This window comes from Salmo salar, chromosome ssa23 (assembly GCF_905237065.1).
Source record: "Salmo salar chromosome ssa23, Ssal_v3.1, whole genome shotgun sequence".
Classification (NCBI taxonomy): domain Eukaryota; kingdom Metazoa; phylum Chordata; class Actinopteri; order Salmoniformes; family Salmonidae; genus Salmo; species Salmo salar.
Genome location: NC_059464.1, coordinates 23,834,403 through 23,860,743, shown reverse-complemented (window position 1 = coordinate 23,860,743; position 26,341 = coordinate 23,834,403). Strand labels below are relative to the sequence as shown.

General features: G+C 43.2%; 2 protein-coding genes across 4 annotated transcripts in view; one reads left to right on the top strand and one right to left on the bottom strand.

Moving 5' to 3' along the window:
* Positions 1 to 80: 80 nt before the first annotated feature.
* On the bottom strand, positions 81 to 26,110 carry LOC106584282 (protein zyg-11 homolog). Of its 2 annotated transcripts, none has more exons than XM_014169350.2 (18): positions 25,689 to 26,110; positions 25,067 to 25,232; positions 24,679 to 24,890; positions 24,270 to 24,587; positions 19,561 to 19,674; positions 19,077 to 19,193; positions 18,824 to 18,964; positions 18,492 to 18,668; positions 18,266 to 18,330; positions 14,108 to 14,207; positions 13,969 to 14,019; positions 7,323 to 7,481; positions 2,059 to 2,106; positions 1,462 to 1,659; positions 1,273 to 1,325; positions 1,037 to 1,134; positions 712 to 915; positions 81 to 627 (listed from the first exon to the last, which is right to left on the bottom strand). In XM_014169350.2, exons 1-18 carry the CDS (start codon positions 25,710 to 25,712, stop codon positions 611 to 613), a joined length of 2,262 nt encoding a protein of 753 aa, XP_014024825.1. In that variant the 5' UTR covers positions 25,713 to 26,110; the 3' UTR covers positions 81 to 610. The 2 variants fall into 2 exon arrangements, with proteins under 2 accessions (XP_014024825.1, XP_014024824.1); XM_014169349.2 differs by having other exon boundaries at positions 7,323 to 7,484; positions 25,689 to 26,109.
* LOC106584283 (ras-specific guanine nucleotide-releasing factor RalGPS2) overlaps positions 26,087 to 26,341 on the top strand; it is a 158,425-nt gene continuing 158,170 nt past the window's right edge. For both annotated transcript variants that reach the window (XM_045706124.1, XM_045706125.1), the window contains exon 1: positions 26,087 to 26,341. The gene's annotated coding sequence lies outside the window, so the exon portion shown is untranslated.

Below are 26,341 nucleotides of genomic sequence, written 5' to 3'. Positions count from 1 at the left end.
CCAAGTGTGCGCAAAGCTGTCATCAAGGCAAGAATATCAAATATAAAATATATTTTGATTTGTTTAACACTTTTTGGTTACTAGATGATTCCATATGTGTTAGTTCATAGTTTTGACGTCTTCATAAATAAAAACCCTTGAATGAGTAGGTGTGTCCAAACTTTTGACTGGTACTGTAGGTGGATTGAGATGCATCCAATGCAAAAAAACTTCTCTATTTTAAATTAACATATTTTTATGGTGATTATTTTATTATGTTAATTAGATTTACGCGGGGGCATAGATATCGACCTTAGTGTTTTTAACCAACAACTCTATTTTCTTAGCATTTTTTTTACAGAATATTAATTTGCTTATCAGTAGCACGCATAAGTAGCCACATAATACTACTTTTGCTTACCAAACTCAAGAAAACATAGCAAGGTGTGTGTGCAAAGAAATGCATAGTTTCTGTCCTCTCATTCACTTTATAGCACCACCTTCAGACAGGATGGGGGGTGACAAGGTGTCTGTCCTTACCCCTGTCTAATGAACGCACTCACTCACACACACGCACACACACAATTTCAATGGCCTCTTGTCCTGAAGGTAGCAGTGGGATAGGTTCTGATCAGGGCTTGTCACCCTCTGGAGGAGGAAAACAGAACATTTTTAACATGACTTTTAACATGTTCTGAAATTACACACTTCAAATAATTGTGTGTGTCTCACCTTTGTGTGTGTGGGGTTGTAGCGGGCAGCGGGTGTGTGTGTGTGTCTGTGTGGTCTGCCTGGTGCGAGCTTGGTGGCGCTGCAGGCTCTCCAGAATGCTCTCGGCCAATCGCATGACGTCTGCGTGGGTGTCGGGGTGTGTCTGGACCTTCTCCAACTGATGCAGACCTCCCTCCTCCAGCAGCATACTGCAGTACCGAGGGGCTGCGGGAGTTCAGAGAGATTACACTGAGATCAATTATATAAACTTTAAGATAGTGGTATGTGTGTGTCTCACCGTTCTAAACTGGAGACAGGCAGATAGGGGGATGTGTATGCGTCTCACCGTTCTTGCTGCAGACATGCTGCATGGCCCAGGCTGCCCACAGCTGAACTCCTGGGGTGTGGAAACATTCCAACAGGGGGAAGAAAGGGTTAAAGGACCTACAGAGGATGGGAAAGAGGGATGAGAGGTGGAGGAGAGAGGAGATCATTAACCCAGGCTGCATCTCAATACTTTACAGTGTCTTCCTCTCCTTTTGCGAGTGTATGGGGTTGTAAAGGTGTGTTCTGGGGTCTCACCTATAGGCCACCATCTCACACGCTGGTGTCGGCCACTTCAGGATGGTAGAGTGCTGGAGGAGAGAGAGAGAGACACACACAGAACATGAGCCACATTTATGAACACATGAAGGTGGTGGGATAACATTACAACTCACTTTGACAACATACATACGTGAACACGCACACAGACACCCTCCCCCCACGTACCAGTTGTTCTAGCAGGTCAGACCTCAGTGTGATACTGAGTGTCCAAGCAGCCTCTCCTCTGGAGGTGAGGTGGGCCAGTATCCCAGCAGCGAAGTAGGACACCTCCACCTCAGGGCTGTGGAGCAGGGAGCAGATGTGATCCAGGAAGCCCTGAACCATCAGCTCCACATGCAGCTCCCCAACCTCCGCTATGTTATTCTAAGGAGAGACAGAGCCACAAAGTCAGCTCCTCCACTGTTCTACACCACTTCAAACAGGATGATTCAAACACTAAAACAACGGTATTGTCAGTATAGCTTCAGCTGAATTCACTAAGACCCCCTATGCACTCTGGCCACCTAGGCCTACCAGGGTTGGATGTCCACCTAGGGCTACCAGGGTTGGATGTCCACCTAGGGCTACCAGGGTTGGATGTCCACCTAGGGCTACCAGGGTTGGATGTCCACCTAGGCCTACCAGGGTTGGATGTCCACCTAGGGCTACCAGGGTTGGATGTCCACCTAGGGCTACCAGGGTTGGATGTCCACCTAGGGCTACCAGGGTTGGATGCCCACTAGAATAAATACACGGATTCATTCAGGGTTCACTATGACTCACCAGCAGCCCCAACACCTTCTGTTGGATGGAAGACTCAGAGGGGAATGACTGCAGAGAGAAAGAACGAGGAAAAGAAAGACAGAGGCATGAGTGAGTCAGCTTGCACTTTAGGGTGACAGAGAGCGTAACTAGTACTTTGATAAACAGCTCTAGGGTCTGTGCGTGTGTGTGTGTGTTAGTTCACTTGCACCCATCCGCAATCGCCCGACCATACACTGAGCGTACAAAACATTAAGGACACCTGCTCGTTCCATGACATAGACTGACCAGGTGAATCCAGGTAAAAGGTATGATTCCTTATTGATGTCACTTGTAAAATCCACTTCAATCAGTGTCGATGAAAGGGAAGGAACAGGTAAACTAATTGTGTATGTGTGCCATTCAGAGGGTGAATGGGCAAGACAAAAGATTTAAGTGCCTTTGAATGGGATATGGTAGTAGGTGCCAGGAGCACCGGTTTGAGTGTCAAGAACGGCAACGCTAGGTTTTTCACACTCAACAGTTTCCCATGTGTATCAAGAATGGTCCACCACCCAAAGGACATCCAGCCAACTTGACACAACTGTGGGAAGCATTGGAGTCAACATGGGCCAGCATTCCTGTGGAACCCTTTCGACATCTTGTAGAGCCCATGCCCCGACAAATTGAGTCTGTTTGAGGGAAGGGGGGGGGGGGTGCAAATCAAGACAGTACTGTGCAGTCATCTTCATTGAACTGGCCAAGGCTTTTGACTGTCAATCACCGCATTATTATCAGCAGACTCAATAGCCTTGGCTTCTCAAATGACTGCCTCGCCTGGTTCACCAACTACTTCTCAGAAAGAGTTCAGTGTGTCAAATCGGAGGGCCTGTTGTCCGGACCTCTGGCAGTCTCTATGGGGGTGCCACAGGGTTCAATTCTCAGGCCGACTCTTTTCTCTGTATATATCAATGATGTCGCTCTTGCTGCTGGTGATTCTCTGATACACCCCTACGCAGACGACACCATTCTATATACATCGGGCCCCTCTTGGACACTGTGCTAACAAACCTCCAAACGAGCTTCAATGCCATACAAAAGTCCTTCTGAGGCCTCCAACTGCTTTTAAATGCTAGTAAAACTAAGTGCATGCTCTTCAACCGATTGCTGCCCGCACCCTCCCGCCCAACTAGCATCACTACTCTGGACGGTTCTGACTTAGAATATGTGGAGAACTACAAATACCTAGGAGTCTGGTCAGACTGTAAACTCTCCTTCCAGACTCACATTAAGCATCTCCAATCCCAAATTAAATCTAGAATCTGCTTCCTATTTCGCAACAAAGCCTCCTTCACTCATGCTGCCAAACATTCTCTCGTAAAACTGACTATCCTACCGATCCTTGACTTCGGCGATGTCATTTACAAAATAGCCTCCAACACTCTACTCAGCAAACTAGATATAGTCTATCACAGTGCCATCCGTTTTGTCACCAAAGCCCCATATACTACCCACCACTGCGACCTGTATGCTCTCGTTGGCTGGCCCTCACTACATATTCGTCGCCAAACCCACTGGCTCCAGGTCATCTATAAGTCTATGCTAGGTAAAGCCCCGCCTTATCTCAGCTTCACCATCTCACCATAGCAACACCCACCCGTAGCACGCGCTCCAGCAGGTATATTTCTGCCTTTCCTTCCAGTTTTCTGCTGCCAATGACTGGAACGAATTGCAAAAATCACTGAAGCTGGATTCTTATATCTCCCTCTCTAACTTTAAGCATCAGCTGTCAGAGCAGCTTACCAATCAGTGTACCTGCACACAGCCTATCTGTAAATAGCACACCCAACTACCACATCCCCATATTGTTACTTATCCTCTTGCTCTTTTGCACCCCAGTATTTTTCTATTGTGTTATTGACTGTACGTTTGTTTGTGTAACTCTGTGTTGTTTTGTCGCACTGCTTTGCTTTATCTTGGCCAGGTCGCAGTTGTAAATGAGAACTTGTTCTCAACTGGCCTACCTGGTTAAATAAAGGTAAAATAAAAATAAAATAAATATTAGGAAGGTGTCCTTAATGATTTGTATACTCAATGCAGTGGCAAATTTAACATGTAAAGCGGGGGGGGGGGGGAATTGTAGGGATGCATGCCAGCAAAGCCACTACACAACACTAAGCTATACATTAATTGCACTATAACGGTGACAAACTGTGCCCACAAGCTGTTAGGGCCTAAAGCTGTCCCAACACCTTACCACTGCTACACCTGGCTATCAGCGGAGCCTTGTCTGGCAGCGAAACAGTTAATTCAGCCTCATTTATAAAAATAAAAAAAACATAGCTGATATGGCTGACTTGCTTAAAACAAATGTGGTTCTACTGACAATTGAGATGTACAAACTATGGCATAAGGGGCGACAAGCAGATAAGAGGCAACCCGTAATTACAATTAACACATTAATAAGCGAGCTAGGACGGACATAGTCAATATAACTACTTCTTCAGAACTTTTGAAATGTAGAGCAACAGAATTCAGAACTTGGGCTGTTCTTACAGTATTCTCCCTGTATACCAAGTCAGAACCGTAGGATAAATAAAAGGGGCATATAAGCAAACAATGAAAGCTCTTACAATATTCAATGATTACATTTCTCTAAAAACAGGTTATAGGCTACATGTGCACCACCAAGTCAGAACAGTAGGAAAAATTAAGAGGGGAAAATAGAGCAAATTATTAGGGTGAGGCACATGGGCTACTAACATCTTACTACACAACATACACTTAGTATTACTTCCTTAGCTACAGTATACATATCTCCCTGGCATATTACATAATTTATGCAGCAGCATACAAGACATTTGTCACCTTGTTGTGCTGTGCTCACTTGAACAGGAAGGTGGCGCAGCGGTCCTTCGTGGGCAAATTTTGTCATCAAACTTTGTCATCAAAGTCTGACATTCTCTGGATTTATGGTGCTTTCAAGACAACTGGGAACTCTGGAAAAAAACAAGGTCGAATTATGATGACTTCAGTGATCTTCAGGTCGTAGCGCTAGAAAGAGGCCCGAGTTCTTGACTTACTATTCCGAGTTGGATGACCGTTCAAAACATATTTTCCCAGTCGGAGCTAGTTTTTTCCCCCGAGTTCGCAGTTGTCTTGAACTCACTGAAGTTAGATTTCCCAGTTCCGAGTTAACAGTTGTATTGAGCGCGGCAGAAATCATGCTGGATTGACAGCATGGTCAACGTTGAATGTTTATCATTTTAAAGCTTGGAACAGAGACCCTGAAACCCAGACTTGGGACCACACACACCCACTGAACTGAATAGCAGGCTAGTGATTGCTTTGCAATGCTTGCAGTTAGCCACTGATTCCTTCCAAACCACTCATTGTTGAATTTGCGATTTCCAACTTGTTGTGTGATGTTTATGTCCAATACATTTTATCTATAATTGATCATCATATGACAAAGATTAAAAAGGATTTGCAAGTAGATTGTCGACTTGATTCATGATGATGACTGCTAGATAATATTTTGAAAGCATAATGTTGACATGATTGGTCCAATCAAACTTACGGTAGATATAACGTGATTTGACGTCATTTTATTTGTGGGCAATGACCTTGAGCCTTGTTGGATGGGTACTTCTAATGTAAATCTATGGCAGCATCCAAAGGGCTTGAATTTCGAGCTCTCCCTGTAGGTTTTGTGGTGACGTAGTGTCCCCATGAGTGACAGAACACTGAGCCAATCACGGCGCAACTAGAGAACATTACCAACCCCTACGCTCCATATTTTCCACTGGCTGACCCACCACTACAGAAAGCACTGAGCTAGGCTGAAACACCTGCATTTTGGAGTTGCCTTACTCAAAAAAGCAAAAAAGAGACCATGTTTCTTTTTTGAAAAAAATGTGGTGCTCAAAAGCCTCACCTGCGCTGAATGACAGGTCGACACTGACTCAATGTGTGATAAAGTGACAATCCCGCCAATATAGAAAATGCGCTGCTACAATCAGAGATGACAGAACTATTTTTTGACGGGGGTGAAGGATTTTTGGGGCTGGATTTAGATGTGTTTCTGCTTATAATTTCTGACATTTGTAGGGACGGGAGAAAATTCAATAATAAAAAAACAGGAACGATTCTCTGTGCAATTTTTTTTAATTTAATTTTTGTAATTATTTTTTTAACTAGGCAAGTCAGTTAAGAACAAATTCGTATTTACAATCACGGCCTAGGAACAGTGGTTTAACTGCCTTGTTCAGAGGCAGAACGACAGATTTTTTTACCTTGCAAGATCGAATCCCCGAGCTGACAACGTTTCCGTTACTAGTCCAACGCGCTAACCACTAGGCTACCTGCCGCCAAATGACATCAGTTTGACCGGTAGTAAGGAAATAGAAAGCTGTGAAAACGACCCAACATGTTTCTGATTACTTCTCAGTTCGGCTTGGATGCATATTTTAGTGGTTGAAATACTAAAATCAGCTTTTTGACGCTGATGAAGATAGCACCTCTACAGGTATATCTAACTGCGCATGCGCATTCTCTATGCTGAAAGAAAGTAAATCATATTTCTCCACTCCTGTTCCCAAGTAAAAATGTTGCCTCCATTTAGTATATAATTGTACTGAAAGAAATGCTTAATTCTGCAGGAGTTAATAATAAGGCTATATGAGATATAGACCTACAGTCAGTGTCCAGATTTCAGTTTCCATTTAGCCCATCTGAACAGTAGGCTACAGTTACCTTGACGTGCCATAGGCCTATTTGAAGTCCACATCTTGTGACTGTTGAATTTGTATAGTGCCTCACAATCACACATAACCGGCACTGCTATCATCCTCTTTTACCAAATATTACTTTTCTGGTCCTCTTTATTTTCGACTCTACATTTCGCAGCTTTTCTCTTAATGAATTAAACTCCGACATTGTCCTCTTTGCCCCTGTGGATCGATGGTAATGAACCTTTTCTGCCCGTTCCCAAAAGCATTTGGCTATTGGCGCGTAAGCTATTTGGTGCACGTACAGTTAGGCCCTCAAGTTTAGGCTTACGCACCAATGCCAAATAAGTTTTTCTTTCATTATTTTAGGCTATAGCCTATAGATGTAAATTGCACAAGAATGATACATTTATGGATTCTTTAAGGTATTGTTGTTTTCTCTTTATTCAACCCACCCAGCCACCCTTCTTCCACACAATATTTAATGACCCTTAATACTTCCGCGGATATAACTGCAGGGACTGTGGGTTATGAGTCAACTCGCGCATCACGAGGGTGTGTGTGTGTGTGTACTACCTCCAGTACTTTGATGAACAGGTCCAGTCCCTGGTTCTCTATAAAATGGCGGCAGGTGGTTGGTGATTCGTCAGTGAGGTTCCAGAGCGCGCTCAGTGTGAACTTGAGGGTGGCGTCCACCACGCCCTGAGTAGCCTTCTGATGCACAATGTGGAGAAGCTGCTGCAGAGGTAGGGAGGGAGAGACAGACAGCGAGAGAGACACACACACAGAGAGAGCGAGAGACAGAGACAGCGAAGAGAGAGAGAGGGGGTAGAAAGAGTGTGAAGTGGGATAGAGATGGTGAACATTACAGTCTTAAAAAGTATTATTTATTTTTTTAAACCCCGCAGACAGCAATTGACCCTTTTTGGTATTTTTTTAGGACCCCCACTAGCTGTTGCTAAAGCAGCTGCTACTCTTCCTGGGGTAAACACAAAACATGACGTAATACAGAACATTAACCTGTTTTGGATAGGGGGCAGTATTTTCACGGCCGGATAAAAAACGTACCCGATTTAATCTGGTTACTACTCCTGCCCAGAAACTAGAATATGCATATAATTAGTAGATTTGGATAGAAAACACTAACGTTTCTAAAACTGTTTGAATGGTGTCTGTGAGTATAACAGAACTCATATGGCAGGCCAAAACCTGAGAAGATTCTATACAGGAAGTGCCCTGTCTGACAATTTGTTCTACTTCTAGGGCATCTCTATCAAAAATACAGCATCTCTGCTGTAACGTGACATTTTCTAAGGCTTCCATTGGCTCTAGGAAGGCGCCAGAAAGTGTAATGAGAGCTCTCCAGTCTCTGGGCGAAAAACAGCAGGGGTTTTTATGAGTGGTCCTTCTGAGGACAATGACACTGGCGCACGCGTGCATGAGACGACTCCATTTTTTTCTTTCAGTGTTTGAACGAATACAACGTCGCGCGGTTGGAATATTATCGCTATTTTACGAGAAAAATCGCATAAAAATGTATTTTAAACAGCGTTTGACATGCTTCGAAGTACGGAAATGGAATATTTAGAATTTTTTTGTCACGAAACGTGCCGGCGCGTCACCCTTCGGATAGTGACTTGAACGCACGAACAAAACGGAGCTATTTGGATATAACTATGGATTATTTAGAACCAAAACAACATTTGTTGTTGAAGTAGAAGTCCTGGGAGTGCATTCTGACGAAGAACAGCAAAAGTAATCCAATTTTTCTTATAGTAAATCTGAGTTTGTTGAGGGCCAAACTTGGTGGGTGTCAAATTAGCTAGCCGTGATATCTACTCAGAATATTGCAAAATGTGCTTTCACCTAAAAGCTATTTTAAAATCGGACACCGCGATTGCATAAAGGAGTTCTGTATCTATAATTCTTAAAATAATTGTTATGTTTTTTGTCAACGTTAATCGTGAGTAATTTAGTAAATTCACCGGAAGTTTGCGGTGGGTATGCTAGTTCTGAACAAAACATGATAATGTAAAAAGCTGTTTTTTGATATAAATATGAACTTGATTGAACAAAACATGCATGTATTGTATAACATAATGTCCTAGGAGTGTCATCTGATGAAGATCATCAAAGGTTAGTGCTGCATTTAGCTGTGGTTTTGGTTTTTGTGACATATATGCATGCTTTGAAAATGGCTGTGTGATTATTTTTGGGAGGGTCATCTCCTGACATAATCTAATGTTTTGCTTTCGTTGTAAAGCCTTTTTGAAATCGGACAATGTGGTTAGATAAAAGGAGACTTTTGTCTTTAAAATGGTGTAAAATAGTCATATGTTTGAGAAATTGAAATGATAGCATTTTTAAGGTTTTTCGTATTTCGCGCCAGGCGCTACCATTGGATATTGGTAAGGCGTTCCGCTAGTCCATAAGAGGTTTTAAAAGACAAGAACAGCTCAAGGTCAGAACTTCATGAAAGTAAAAACAGCACACAGCCTACTTATCAATACATACACACAAAATATCTAGGTCAGATCGGGCACAGTGCATGCTGACATGGTCGCTAGGTGCACAGTGTTTCCGACGACACATTGGTGCGGCTAGCTTACGGGTTAAGTGGGCATTATGTCAAGAAGTAGTACGGCTTGGCTTGGTTGGGTTGTGTTTCGGAGAACGCATGGCTCTCGATCTTCGCCTCTCCTGAGTCCCGATACCAAGAAATTGAGGAGAAAAATGGGGTAAAAAAATAATAATAATAATAACTTTGAAGAGTAAAGGGCCTAGAGACCTGTTCTGCAGTACACCACACCCTACATGTTTGATATTAGTGAAGTTTTCATTAAAGAAAACCTTTTGAGTTCTATTAGATAGATAGCTCTGAATCCACGATATGGTAGAGGTTGAAAAGCCATTAAATAAAAGTTCTCAACAACAGGTTACGGTCAAAATCAAAGGCTGCACAGAAATCTAAATCAAATCTAGCCCCCACAATCTTGTTTTAATCAATTTCTTTCAACCAATCATCAGTAAATTTGTATCAGCGCTGTACACTTTGAGTGTCCTCTATAACCATGCTGAAAGTCTGTTGTCAATTTGTTAACAGAGAAATAGCATTGTATTTGGTCAAACTCGATTTTGTCCGACAGTTTGCAGCAAGCTGATAGGTCTGCTGTTAGAACCAGTAAAGAACGCTTTATCCCTCTTGGTAGCGGAATAACTTTGGCTTCTCTCCAGGCCTGAGGAGAAACACCTTCCTCTCAACTCAGATTAAAAATATGACAGATAGGAGTGGCTATAGAGTCAGCTACCATCCTCAGTATCTTTCCATCTAAGTTGTCAATGCCAAGAGGTTTGTCATTAGTGATCGATAACAATAATCTTTCTACCTCTCCCACACTAACTTTACAAAATTCAAACTTACAATGCTTTTCTTTCATCATTAACTTTTTTTAATGCAAGAATAGGATGCTCACTGTTCGTTGTATGCATTTCCTGCCTAAATTTGCCCACTTTGCCAATGAAGTAATAATTAAAATAATTGGCAACAAATGGTTTTGTGATGAATAAGACATCTAATTTGATTAAAGTTGAATTTGTCTTTCTGCCCATAATTTCATTTAAAGCACATCAAAGATCTTTCCATCATTCTTTATACTTAATTGATCTTGGCTTTATAACAGTTTCTTTATAACATATTTCTCAATTTCCAGTAAGTCAGATGTGCAGCCAGACTTATTAGCCACTCCTTTTGCCCCAACTCTTTCAACCATTTGCCCCAACTCTTTCAACCATACAGTTTTCTAATTCCTCTTCAAACCATGGAGCCTTAACAGTTCTGACAGTCAGTTTCCTAAAAAGGTGCATGTTTATCAATAACGAAGAAGCAATTTCATAAAAATTCATCAAGTGCAGCGTCTGGATGCTCCTCGTTAATCACATCAGACCAACAATTTTTTTTTTACATCATCAACATGAGTCACAGCTATATCTTTTGAATGATCTCTTATACACTATTTTAGTCCAGCTTTTGGAACTACGGCTCTCCTAGATATAGCCACTATATTGTGATCACTGCATCCAATGGGTACAGCTTTAGAACAAAGTTCTACAGTATTAGCAAAAATGTGATAAATACATGTGGATGATCTTGATCCTGTAGTGTTTGTAAACGCCCTGGTAGATTGCCTATTAACCTGAACCAGATTACAGGCATTGGTTACAGTGAGAAGCTTCCCCCTGAGTTGACAGCTTGATGAAAACCAGTCAACATTCAGGTCCCCAAGAAAGTAGACCTCTGTTTACATCACATACACTATCAAGCATTTCACACACATTACAGCAACACCCCGAAATACTAGGCTTTAGATGAGGCATGTGAAACTGCCTCATCTAAACTTGACATGAGATCTTCTCTAAGCAATACAGGGATATGGCTCTTAATATTCAATGCATTCGGAAAGTATTCAGACCCCTTCCCTTTTTCCACTTTGTCATGTTACAGCCTTATTTTAAAATGGATGAAATAAAAATCTACACACAATATCCCATAATGACAAAGCAAAATGAGACTCGAAATTGAGCTCAGGTGCATCCTGTTTCCATTGACCATCATTGAGATGCTTCTACAACTTGATTGGAGTCCACCTGTGGTAAATTCGATTGAATTGGACATGATTTGGAAATGCACACGCCTGTCTATATAAGGTCCCAAGCCATGAGGTCAAAGCAATTGTCCGTAGAGCTCCAAGACAGGATTGTGTTGAGGAAGAGATCTGGGGAAGGCTACCAAAACATTTCTGCAGCATTGAAGGTCCCCAAGAACACAGTGGTCTCCATCATTCTTACATGGAAGTAGTTTGGAACCACCTAGAGACTCTTCCTAGAGCTGGCCGCCGACCAAACTGAGTAATCGGGGGAGAAGGGCCTTAGTCAGGGAGGTGACTAAGAACCCGATGGTCACTCTGACAGAGCTCCTCCTTTGAGATGGGAGAACCTTCCAAAAGGACAACCATCTCTGCAGCACTCCACCAATCAGGCCTTTATGGTAGAGTGGCCAGACGGACACCACTCCTCAGTAAAATGCATGACAGCCCGCTTGTAGTTTTCCAAAACGCACCTAAAGGACTCTCAGATCATGAGAAACAAGATTCTCTGGTCTGATGAAAACCTGAATGCCAAGTGTCACGTCTGGAGGAAACCTGGCACCATCTCTACGCTGGCACCATCTCTACGGTGAAGCATGGTGGTGGCAGAATCATGCTGTTGGGATGTTTTTCATCGGCAGGGACTGAGAGACTAGTTAGGATAGAGGGAAAGATGAACGGAGCAAAGTACAGAGAGATCCTTGATGAAAACCTGCTCCAGAGCGAAGGTTCACCTTCCAACAGGACATCGACCCTAAGCACATAGCCAAGACAACGCAGGAGTGGCTTCGGGACAAGTCTCTGAATGTCCTTGAGTGGCCCAGCCAGAGCCTGGACTTGAACCACATCGAACATCTCTGGAGAGATCTTAAAATAGCTGTGCAGCGCCGCTCCCCATCCAACCTGACAGAGCTTGAGGAGGATCTGCAGAGAAGAATGGGAGAAACTCCCCAAATACAGGTGTGCCAAGCTTGTAGCATAATACCTAAGAAGACTAGAGGCTATAATCGCTGCAAAAGGTGCTTCAACAAAGTACTGAGTAAATGGTCTGAATACTTATGCTTCTGGATAGTCCTCGTTGAGGAGATCCTCTCAAATTCTTGGCTCTTTCCATAACAAATACCTTGTCCTTGAACCTCAGGAACATGACCACTATCGGGCCTGTCACCTAGGTTGGTGGTGGGTTTTCCAGTCCTGTGGGCGTGCTCCATCAGTTTCTCCGAGATAATTTCCCTCACTTTGTCCTCAGACTCCGTCCATGTCTCGTGGAGATTCTGCAATTCCGTCCACAACTATCTTGTTCCACCCTGATTGGTGAGGACAAGGAGCAGACAGATGAGCTTCCTTGAGATGGGTTCTGACAGTTTGTGCAGAAATTCTTCAGTTGTGCAAACCCCCAGTTTCATCAGATGTCGGGTGGCTGGTCACAGATGAACCCGCAGGTGAAGAAGCCGGATGTGGAGGTCCTGGGCTAGCGTGGCTAGACATGGTTGACGGTTGTGAGGCCGTTGGACGGAATGCCAAATTCTCTAAAACAACATTGAAGGTGGCTTACGGTAGAGGAAATTAACATTCAAGTCTCTGGCAACAGCTCTGGTGGACATGCATACAGTCAGCATGCCAATTGCACACTCCCTCAAAACTTGAGACACCTGTAGTATTGTATTTTAGAGAGGCCATTTATTGTCCCCAGCACAAGGTGCACCTGTGTAATGATGATGCCGTTTAATCAGCTTCTTGATATATAATGCTCACTAACAGAGATGTAAACAAATTTGTGTACCAAATTTGAAAGAAATAAGCTTTTTATGCACATGGAAAGTTTCTGGGATCTTTTATTTTAGCTCATGAAACATAAACGCAACATGTCAAGTGTATATTTTTGTTCAGTGTATTTAGCCATAATTTTTTATTTTTTTTTGTAAATCTGTCCATTGGAGCCCTGCGATTGGTTGCCCAGAATTCTGAGGTGGGGCTTAGCTAAGGGTCAATAATTTAGAAGGGGAAAGTGTATAGCATAGAAACATTAGGAACAACTACTCTTCCCATGACACAGGTGAATCCAGGTGAAAGCTATGATCCCTTATTGATGTCACTTGTTAAATCCACTTCAAAATCAGTGTAGATGAAGGGGAGGAGACAGGTTAAAGAAGGATTTTTACGCCTTGAGAATGTGTGCAATTCAGAGGGTGAGTGGGAAAGACAAAATATTTAAGTGCCTTTAACGGGGTATGGAAGTAGGTGCCAGGCGCACCGGTTTGAGTGTGTCAAGAACTGTAACGCTGCTGGGTTTTTCACGCTCAACAGTTTGCCGTGTGTATCAAGAACAGTCCACCACCCAAAGAACACTCAGCCAACTTGACACAACTGTGGGAAGCATTGAAGTCAACATTGGCCAGAATCCCTGTGGAACGCTTGACACCTTGTAGAGTCCATTCCCCGACGAATTAAGGCTGTTCTGAGGGCAAAAGGGGGTGGAACTCAATAATTGAGAAATGTTCCTAATGTTTTGTACACTCAGTGTATGTTGTGCTGTTTGAATGGAGGGTGTAAAATGTGTGTTTAGTGAACAGTTTTACCTTCACTATGAAGAGCTCTGCTCCCAGCTGTGCCGTCTGTTCTGTAGACAACTGAAGTTAAACACACATATGTTAAAGGCCAAACCATGGACACATTTCTAATGCCTTATTATGCGCACACACACACACACACACCTACCTTGGCAGCCAGTATCGAGATGATAGCCACAGCCATCCTCTGCATGTTCTGGTCCTCATGGTTACATAACCACTGCATCACCAGCTTAGCTGCTTCAAACCTGTAATATAGACCACACACACACACACACACTGTACAACAGATACGCATATACACTGTACATACTACGTTTCTTGTAAGAAATAGGGCTCCATTTTCGGCTGGCGGTAAGAAGGCGCAAGTGTCAAACGCACGTTAGTTTGCAATTTCGTCATGTAAAAACTGACTCACTGGCATTCCAGCCCTATAGCCAGGTTTGGCAATTTCCCTGTCTAACTTCATCAGCTCGCTTGCGCTGAGGTGGGAGGGGTGAAAATACTTGAAGTGTGTCCTTAAAAATATGCGCCAATATGCCAATTTCAGAAAGCGCAACTAGGGATATTTAAGACCATCCAAAAGCGGGTCTTAGCAGTAACGCAATTGGATATTTCATCGATTTTGCCAGCGGAGGTGCACACAGTAGCCTTTAGTACATCACCAATGTTTTATTAAAATATTGCGAGCAGCAAAATAGACATTCCCCTTTTTTATTTATATTGGTCATTATTTTTGTCCAGCTTCTGTGAAACATTTGGACTCATTATATGCAATGACATTGAATGAAAATTGTCTGACTGTAGGAAGCCTGTTTAGGAACATTAATTTATTTTAAAAAGACTGCTTAGGGAGCGGTAGAAATGTACACAATTGTTACCCAGAGGAAAATGGGAGGGTCATGCTATTTCAATTTCATTAAAAAAAAATTACACTTTCCTCTGTTGGACTCAACTGTCAAATTCCAATCACTGTCAGTGGTGCTGAATGCATTTGTAAGCTATATTTGCCTGTTTGTTGACCTTTCAAGTGGCACAGTCACTACTGGCCCTATCAACAGTCAACGGCAATGGTAGGCTATAGATACATATATTTAGGAGATGTAACAGTGAGTGGACGTTCCACCTTTCTCTTTATATTGAATATTTTCCCAGCTCTTTTGTATGTAAAACCCTCCATAGTCTACGTTGCCTTAGGCATAATATTATATGCTGTAACTGTATTTAGACATAGCTTATTTAAAAGCAAGTTGTTGTTCCTTTTAACATGAGTCTTCAATATTCCCAGGTAAGAAGTTTTAGGTTGTAGTTATAGGACTATTTCTCTCTATACCATTTGTATTTCATATACCTTTGTCTATTGGGATGTTGTAATAGGTGCTTTAGTATTGCCAGCCTAATCTCGGGAGTTGATAGGCTTGAAGTCATAAACAGAGCTGCTGACAAACGCAGTAAAGTGCTGTTTGAATGAATGCTTACGAGCCTGCTGCTGCCTACCACCGCTCAGTCAGACTGCTTTATCAAATCATAGACTTAATTATAATATAATAAACACACAGAAATACGAGCCTTAGGTCATTAATATGGTCAAATCCAGAAACTATCATTTCGAAAACAAAACGTTTATTCTTTCAGTGAAATACGGAACCGTTCCGTATTTTATCTAACGGGTGGCTGCCATAAGCCTAAATATTGCTGTTACATTGCACAACCTTCAATGTTACGTCATAATTACGTAAAATTCTGTCAAATTAGTTTGCAACGAGCCAGGCGGCCCAAACTCTTGCATATACCCTGACTCTGCGTGCAATGAACGCAAGAGAAGTGACACAATTTCCCTAGTTTAATATTGCCTGCTAACATGAATTTCATTTAGCTAAATATGCAGGTTTAAAAATATATACTTCTGTGTATTGATTTTAAGAAAGGCATTGATGTTTATGGTTAGGTACAGTCGTGCAACGATTGTGCTTTTTTCGCAAATGCGCTTTTGCTAAATCATCCCCCGTTTGGCGAAGTTGGCTCTCTTTGTTAGGAAGAAATAGTCTTCACACAGTTCGCAACGAGCCAGGTGGCCCAAACTGCTACATATACTCTGACTCTGTTGCACAGAACGCAAGAGAAGTGACAATTTCCCTAGTTAAAAGAAATTAATGTTAGCAGGCAATATTAACTAAATATGCAGGTTTAAAAATATATACTTGTGTATTGATTTTAAGAAAGGCATTGATGTTTATGGTTAGGTACACATTGGTGCAATGACAGTGCTTTTTTCGCGAATGCGCTTGTTAAATCACCTGTTTGGTGAAGTAGGCTGTGATTCAATGATAAATTAACAGGCACCGCATCGATTATATGCAACGCAGGACAAGCTAGATAAACTAGTAATATCATCAACCATGTGTAGTTAACTAGTGATTATGTTAACCTGTTGGGTCTAGGGGGCAGCATTTGCACGTCTGGATAAAAAAAATGTACCCGATTTAATCTGGTTACTAATCCTACCCAGTAACTAGAATATGCATATACTTATTATATATGGATAGAAAACACTCTAAAGTTTCCAAAACTGTTTGAATGGTGTCTGTGAGTATAACAGAACTCATTTGGCAGGCAAAACCCTGAGACATTTTCTGACAGGAAGTGGATACCTGATGTGTTGTATTGACTTTAAACCTATCCCATTGAAAAACACAGGGGTTTAGGAATATTTTGGCACTTCCTATTGCTTCCACTAGATGTCACCAGCCTTTACAAAGTGTTTTGAGTCTTCTGGAGGGAGATCTGACCGAACAAGAGCCATGGAACGGTGATGTCCCATTAGACACCTGGCGCGCTACTTCATGTTGGGTACCCTCGTTCCAATACGTTATAAAAGAGTATGCATTCGTCCACCTTGAATATTATTCATGTTCTGGTTAAAAAAGGCCCTAATGATTTATGCTATACAACGTTTGACATGTTTGAACGAACGGAAATATATTTTTTTCCCCTCGTTCATGACGAGAAGTCCGGCTGGCTTACATCATGTGCTAACGAGACGGAGATTTTTGGACATAAATGATGAGCTTTTTTGAACAAAACTACATTCGTTATGGACCTGTGATACCTGGAAGTGACATCTGATGAAGAGAATCAAAGGTAATGGATTATTTACATAGTATTTTCGATTTTAGATCTCCCCAACATGACGTCTAGTCTGTATCGCAACGCGTATTTTTCTGGGCGCAGTGCTCAGATTATTGCAAAGTGTGATTTCCCAGTAAGGTTATTTTTAAATCTGGCAAGTTGATTGCGTTCAAGAGATGTAAATCTATAATTCTTTAAATGACAATATAATATTTTACCAATGTTTTCTAATTTTAATTATTTAATTTCTGACGCTGACTTGACTGCCGGTTATTGGAGGGAAACGATTTCCTCAACATCAATGCCATAGTAAAACGCTGTTTTTGTATATAAATATGAACTTGATAGAACTAAAAATGCATGCATTGTCTAACATAATGTCCTAGGAGTGTCATCTGATGGAGATTGTAAAAGGTTAGTGCATCATTTTAGCTGGTTTTATGGTTTTGGTGACCCTGTCTTTGACTTGACAAAACATTACACACAACTCTTGTAAATGTACTGTCCTAACATACTCTAAATTTATGCTTTCGCCGTAAAACCTTTTTGAAATCGTAAAACGTGGTTAGATTAAGGAGATGTTTATCTTTCAAATGGTGTAACATAGTTGTATTTTTGAAAAATTTGAATTTTGACATTTATTTGGATTCAAATTTGCCGCTCTTGAAATGCACCTGCTGTTGATGGAGTGCACCACGGGTGGCACGCTAGCGTCCCACCTAGCCCCAAGAGGCTAAGATTGATTGTTTTTTATAAGATACGTTTAATGCTAGCTAGCACCTTACCTTGGCTCCTTGCTGCACTCGCATAACAGGTAGTCAGCATGTTATAGGTAGTCAGCCACGCAGTCTCCTCGTGGAGTGCAATGTAATCGGCCATGATCGGTGTCCAAAAATGCCGATTACCGATTGTTATGAAAACTTGAAATCAGCCCTAATTAAAATCAGCCATTCCGATTAATCGGTCGACCTCTAATCAAAACCCATCCCTTTCACGCTTCCGCCAGCTATTGCCCCATAATTCTGATAGTGAAATTAGCAAAAATATTTCTGACAAAGCCCTGAACCTATAGTGCACTTAGATTTACTACAGCGTTAGGTTTGTTCAAATAGAGCTCATAATCTTAAGGGATAAATGTATCTACAGTAAGTCAACATAACTAAAAAGGTATGTGTACCTGTTGAAGGGAACCTCCTGCAGTATGCGGTCACTGCACAAAGAGAGCAGGCAATTCTTCTGCAACTGGAAAGAGAGGATCCAAGATGGCAGTCAGAGGCCAAACAAAACAAAACACACACTCTGGCCTGGTCCTCAAACAGCCCCTAGCCCGTCTGTGTTTGCAGATGGGAAGAAACTGAATATGTATAAACAATTTGGTGGCGAAGGTGAGTGTGTGTGTGTACCTGTTGGTGGTTAGGGAAGGTGCACATGGCCTCCAGCAGTAGTTGAGTGACTGTGCCCAGCAGTCTAACAGGTATGCCCGCTGCCAGGTCCTGCTTGGTCAGGTTAAACACACATGCACTGGCTGCCAACTGGACGTTCAGGGTGGCAGGGTGGTTCTTCATCCCCAAAACTACCAACTAAAGAGAACGATAGAGGGCGAGAGAGATAGGGAGAAGAAATTACTCATTACTTTATAAAAAAGTTGTACCACTAAGAGCCAGGCTGTAGTAAGATTTAGGTGGAGGTGAAGGAGACAAAATGACAAAGTGTGTGTGTGTGTGTGTGTGTGTACCTTGAGTATGTCAGGGCGTGGTTTCTCCATGATGTGTGTGAGACTGAAGAGATGAAACAGAGCCTCTCTGACAAAGCCCTCCCTCTCACTGTAGCGACGCAGGGCCTCACAGATCTGAGTCTCATTGGCCTCTCCTGTCACCTGTCACATAGGACATACACAACACGTAGTGCTCTCAATATGCTGCTTCCTCTACACAAAGGCAACATAGCAAGAGAGACAGAGAGAGAAGAAAATTGACAGTGAGACCCACCTTGAGGCTGCCCTTTCCATTGAGGAAGTTAGAGAAGCCAGCGTCTGTAGCCAGCAGACCAACAAAGGTCATCCCTGGACGCTCCTCTACAAACGCCTTGACCGCCGCATCCGTCACCTGGCATAACACACACACACCAGGTAAACACTCTACACCAGGGGTCCCCAATTACATTCACCTGTGAGCGGATGATCAGGGGACCAGAACAAAATTGCAAATTGACCATAAGAATCCCCAAAAGACTTAGCATTTGACAAAAACAGATGCCTCTGTATTCATGAGTGGGAATACCTGGGAACCGATTTCGTAAATGAAAATCAATTTGAGCTAATTTTGTGTGATTTTACAGTCTTTATGTCCAACAGCGAAAATCCCAATAGGCTCGGGCCGCCTATTGGTGAACCCTGCTCTACACACACAGCCAGGTCTGCAATACACCCACTCACAGCTCTAGTCAACTAAACTCATAGTCTGTCTCTAGTACCTGTTTGCGTCCAGACACATCCAGCGAGACCAGAGCAGGCAGGATCCCAGGTTCACCCAGCAGCTGACGAGCCACGTCTGATGTGAACTGTTTATCATCACTGATGTCCAGGTGCTGCATGGTTAGGTTCACACACACAAGAATCAGAAGCATGAGTATCATAAGTAAAACCATTAGAACACCGCAAGTAAAGTTCAGGGATAGCTAACAATCACAGTGACGGATCACCAAAAAGGTTTCAGAAACTTGGCTCAGCAATGTACACTACATGACAAAAAGTATGTGGACACCTTCTTGTCAAACATCTCATTCCAAAATCATGAGCATTAATATGGAGTTGGTCCCCCCTGTGGTGCTATAATAGCATCCACTCTTCTGGGAATGCTTTCAAATAGATGTTGGAACATTCTGCGGGGACTTGCTTTCATTCAGCCACAAAAGCATTAGTGAGGTCGAGAACTGATGTTGGGGCGATTTGGCCTGGCTCGCAGTCAGCGTTCTAATTCATCCCAAAGATGTTCAATGGGGTTGAGGTCAGGGCTCTGTGCATCCAGTCAAGTTCTTCCACACCGATCTCGACACACCCTTTCTGTATGGACCTCGCTTTGTGCGCAGGGGCATTGTCATGCTGAAACAGGAAAGGGCTATCCCCAAAATGTTGGAAGCATAGAATCGTCTAAAATGTAATTGTATGCTGTGTCAATGGAACTAAGGGACCTAGCCCGAACCATGAAAAACAGCCCCAGACCATTATTCCTCTTCCACCAAACTTTACAGTTGGCACTATGCATTGAGGCAGGTAGCGTTCTCCTGGCACCTGCCAAACCCAGATTCATCCGTAGGACTCCCAGATGGTGACGCGTGATTCATCACTCCAGAGAACACGTTTCTACTGCTCCAGAGTCCAATGGCAGAAAGCTTTACACCACTCCAGCCGACACTTGGCATTGCACATGGTGATTTTAGGCTTGTGTGCGGCTGCTCGCCCATGGAAACCCATTCCATGAAGCTCCCAACGAACAGTTCTTGCTCTGACGTTGCTTCTAGAGGCAGTTTGGAACTTGGTAGTGAGTGCTGCAACCGAGGACAAACAATTGAGATGCGCTACACTCTTCAGCAATTGGCGGTCCCATTCTGTGAGCTTGTGTGGCCTACCACTTCACGGCTGAGCCATTGTTGCACCTAAATGTTTCCACTTCTCAATAACAGCACTTACAGTTGACCGGGGCAGCTCTAGCAAGGCAGAAATTTGACGAACTAACTTGTTGGAAAGGTGGCATCCTATGATGGTGCCATGTTGAAAGTCACAGCTCTTCAGTAAGGCCATTCTACTGCCAATGTTATATGGAGATTGCATGGCTGTGTGCTGAGTTTTATACACCTGTCAGCAAAAGGTGTGCCTCAAATTACAGAATCCACTAATTTAAAAGGGGTGTCCACATATTAGTATGTATATGTACAGTTGAAGTCGGACGTTTACATACACTTAGGTTGGAGTCATTAAAACTTCTTTTTCAACCACTCCACAAATTTCTTGTTAATTAACTATAGTTTTGGCAAGTCGGTTAGGACATCTACTTTGTGCATGACACAAGTAATCTTTTCAACAATTGTTTACAGACAGATTATTTCACTTATAATTCACTGTATCACAATTCCAGTGGGCCAGAAGTTTACATACACTAAGTTGACTGTGCCTTTAAACAGCTTGGGAAATTCCAGAAAATTATGTCATGGCTTCAGAAGCTTCTGATAGGCTAATTGACATCATTTCAGTCAATTTGAGGTGTGCCTGTGGATGTATTTCAAGGCCCACCTTCAAACTCAGTGCCTCTTTGCTTGACATGATGGGAAAATCAAAAGAAATCAGCCAAGACCTCAGAAAGAAAAATTGTAGACCTCCACAAGTCTGGTTCATCCTTGGGAGCAATTTCCAAACGCCTGAAGGTACCAAGTTCATCTGTACAAACAATAGTACGCAAGTATAAATACCATGGGACCACGCAGCCGTCATACCACTCAGGAAGGAGACGTGTTCTGTCTCCTAGAGATTAACATTCTTTAGTGCGAAAAGTGCAAATCAAACTCAGGACAACAGCAAAGGACCTTGTGAAGATGCTGGAGGAAACGGGTACAAAAGTATCTATATCCACAGTAAAATTATTCCTATATCGACATAACCTGAAAGGCCACTCAGCAAGGAAGAAGCCACTGCTCCAAAACTGCCATAAAAAAGCCAGACTACAGTTTGCAACTGCACATGGGGACAAAGATCGTCCTTTTTGGAGAAATGTCCTCTGGTCTGATGAAACAAAAATAGAACTGTTTGGCCATAATGACCATCGTTATGTTTGGAGGAAAAAGCAGGAGACCATCCCAACCATGAAGCACAGGGGTGGCAGCATCATGTTGTGGGGGTGCTTTGCTGCAGGAGGGACTGGTGCACTTCACAAACTAGATGGCATCATGAGGGAAGAAAATTATGTGAATATATTGAAGCAACATCTCAAGACATCAGTCAGGAAGCTAAAGCTTGGTCGCAAATGGGTCTTCCAAATGGACAATGACCCCAAGCATACTTCCAAAGTTGTGGCAAAATGGCTTAAGGACAACAAAGTCAAGGTATTGGAGTGGCCATCACAAAGCCCTGACCTCAATCCCATAGAAAATTTGTGGGGCAGAACTGAAAAAGCACGTGCGAGCAAAGAGGCCTACAAACCTGACTCAGTTACACCAGCTCTGTCAGGGGGAATGGGCCAAAATTCACCCAACTTATTGTGGGAAGCTTGTGGAAGGCTACCCGAAATGTTTGACCCAAGTTAAACAATTTAAAGGCAATTCTACCAAATACTAATTGAGTGTATGTAAACTTCTGACCCACTTGGAATGTGATGAAAGAAATAAAAGCTGAAATAAATCATTCTCTCTACTATCATTCTGACATTTCACATTCTTAAAATAAAGTGGTGATCCTAACTGACCTAAAACAGGGAATTTTTACTTGGATTAAATGTCAGGAATTGTGAAAAACTGAGTTTAAATGTACACTGCTCAAAAAAATAAAGGGAACACTTAAACAACACATCCTAGATCTGAATGAAAGAAATAATCTTATTAAATACTTTTTTCTTTACATAGTTGAATGTGCAGACAACAAATCACACAAAAATAATCAATGGAAATCCAATTTATCAACCCATGGATGTCTGGATTTGGAGTCACACTCAAAATTAAAGTGGAAAACCACACTACAGGCTGATCCAACTTTGATGTAATGTCCTTAAAACAAGTCAAAATGAGGCTCAGTAGTGTGTGTGGCCTCCACGTGCCTGTATGACCTCCCTACAACGCCTGGGCATGCTCCTGATGAGGTGGCGGATGGTCTCCTGAGGGATCTCCTGCCAGACCTGGACTAAAGCATTCGCCAACTCCTGGACAGTCTGTGGTGCAACGTGGTGTTGGTGGATGGAGCAAGACATGATGTCCCAGATGTGCTCAATTGGATTCAGGTCTGGGGAACGGGCGGGCCAGTCCATAGCATCAATGCCTTCCTCTTGCAGGAACTGCTAACACACTCCAGCCACATGAGGTCTAGCATTGTCTTGCATTAGGAGGAACCCAGGGCCAACCGCACCAGCATATGGTCTCACAAGGGGTCTGAGGATCTCATCTCGGTACCTAATGGCAGTCAGGCTACCTCTGGCGAGCACATGGAGGGCTGTGCGGCCCCCCAAAGAAATACCACCCCACACTATGACTGACCCACCGCCAAACCGGTCATGCTGGAGGATGTTGCAGGCAGCAGAACGTTCTCCACAGCGTCTCCAGACTCTGTCACGTGCTCAGTGTGAACCTGCTTTCATCTGTGAAGAGCACAGGGCGCCAGTGGCGAATTTGCCAATCTTGGTGTTCTCTGGCAAATGCCAAACGTCCTGCACGGTGTTGGGCTGTAAGCACAACCCCCACCTGTGGACGTCGGGCCCTCATACCACCCTCATGGAGTCTGTTTCTGACCGTTTGAGCAGACACATGCACATTTGTGGCCTGCTGAAGGTCATTTTGCAGGGCTCTGGCAGTGCTCCTCCTGCTCCTCCTTGCACAAAGGCGGAGGTAGCGCTCCTGCTGCTGGGTTGTTGGCCTCCTACGGCCTCCTCCACATCTCCTGATGTACTGGCCTGTCTCCTGGTAGCACCTCCATGCTCTGGACACTATGCTGACAGACACAGCAAACCTTCTTGCCACAGCTCGCATTGATGTGCCATCCTGGATGATCTGCACTACCTGAGCGGGTTATAGACTCCGTCTCATGCTACCACTAGAGTGAAAGCACCGCCAGCATTCAAAAGTGACCAAAACATCAGCCAGGAAGCATAGGAACTGAGAAGTGGTCTGTGGTCCCCACCTGCAGAACCACTCCTTTATTGGGGGTGTCTTGCTAATTGCCTATAATTTCCACCTGTTGTCTATTCCATTTGCACAACAGCATGTGACATTTATTGTCAATTAGTGTTGCTTCCTAAGTAGACAGTTTGATTTCACAGAAGTGTGATTGACTTGGAGTTACATTGTGTTGTTTAAGTGTTCCCTTTATTTTTTTGAGCAGTGTATTTGGCTTAGGTGTATGTAAACTTCAACTGTATATATATACACACACACACACCTTATAGGGGAGGAAATCAATGTAAAACTTTAGAGCTGTCCCCACCCACCTGCAGTGCCTCCAGTTGTCCAATGACAGCCAGTAGCTGGGCAGTGCTCATCTCCAGCCTCTTTAGCTGGTGTAGTGTTAGTGACCTCAGCCTCTCTCTGAGTCCCAGTAGAGGGTTGAGGTTGGTCACTGAGGTGTTGGACAGGTCCAGGCTCTCCAGGCGGGACAGGGAACACACATCAGCCAGCCCAGAGTCGTAGAAGTCCACATTGGCCAGGGAGAGGGACCGCAGCCCCTGGAGAGAGCTGAAACAGTGACATGACGGTTCCTCCAGAGAGGACATGGTCAGACCTGTAAGGACCAACCGCTGCAAGCTCTCCTGGGGGGAGAGGGACAAGGGGGAGAGTGAGAGAAGAAGAGTGTTTGTGGGTGTCTGTACCTGCTGGAGGCTCTCTTATTAGTGTGCTTACCCGGCAGTGTTTGTTGGAGGCAAGGCCATGTAGAATGTCAGAGATTGTGAGGTCAGCGTTGACCCTAGCAGCGTCCAGCTCCAGCAGGCGGTGAGGACAGAGAGCTCTCTGGAACGCCTCGGCAGAGATACGGGCCGTACGGATACACGCACGACGCAGCCGAAGGTACTCACTGCTACGAAACACTCCTACTGTACTGTCATTCAGCAGACCTAGAAACACACACACACACACCTTTTTTGTTAGAGCGGAGAAAAAAATAATTTAAGGACTGGAATTTGCTCATTACTGCTCTAGACACTGCCTGTTTTGTGTTTTCTACTAATGATCAATGTAAGGATCTAAGCTTGGATCTGTGACTGTTGACTAGTTCATCCTCCTTGCTCACCTTCAGTGGCCATCTTAGCCAGCAGCTGGTCAGCTAGCTCCTGGGGAAACAGCAGAGAGTCTCTGAGACAGAGAGATCCATCAGCATGCTTCACACAGAACCTCTCCAGGTTCTTACTGACGTAGGACAGACACAGATCCGTCAGAGATGCAGGGGATGCCTCATCCTGGAACACACACGGCAAGATATCACCATTAGACACTTATGCCCGCACTTAAAGGCAGTATTCCCAAGTGGCATACCAAACATTTTAATAGTTATAATGTCCAAAGTTAAAATAGTCACCAATGAGACCTGTTATCCAGATACACACAGAAGGAGGTAGAGAACGTCTGGGGGTGGTAATTTGTAAAACATTTAATAAAATAATTTACACCTCCAGCTAAGGACAGGTTTAACTGTTACGTTAGCTATCGTCGTGGATCAAATTTCAGTAGGTACCGTTATATAACTAGCTAGCTTGCTAGTTATCGATTTGCTCTCCAAAAACCCAAGCATTCTGCCTTATCCCAAGGTAGCTAGTTAGTGTCTATGAATAGGCTAGCTAGCTAACGTTAACTGTATGCCTTTTTCGATCAATGCACGACTGAATGTTAGAAATGTAAAGCGAAAAAAAACTCACCATGTTAAAAAAATTGAAGGCCATATCATGCACACAGTGATAGTTGAAACAGACGGGAAGGCTCGACACCTGACCAAAAATAAATATAGCTTTGGCCTCGGTTCGTCTTGTTAACTTGCTACTGTACCTAGATAGCCTAATCTAGCTGAAAATAGTTGTTGCGAAGAGCTAGCAGCTAGCTAACTTGTTGGTACGAAAAGAGATGTTCCTGCAACAATGGATAGTTGTGAACATTTTCCGAATTCATTTTCAGACCATGTCCGTTTGTTAACAAGGCTAATACTTCTCTCTAAATCAACACACAGACAGTTTGAACGTAAACATTCACCGGAGAAAACGATAGATGTAGCTATTTTTGTTGACAGACAGTAAACAAAGGTCATGACACAGGAAGTACATCACCAGCTAGGAAGCTATTATTTACAGTCTATGCTAGAAACATACAGGGCGCTTTCGAGGATAAATGTTGTCTAGTCCCTTTCAAAGGTTGTTGCATAATGGGAATACAAATTGTCCGACTGCGCCTGTAGTATATGAAGCTATACACCTTTAATGTTGATGTGATCAACGGTCATTCGGTTTTTTTATAAAGTCGCCTTCAAGTCACTGGTCATGACTAGAAGGGATCCAGCTTTTGTAAAATAACGTCGAAG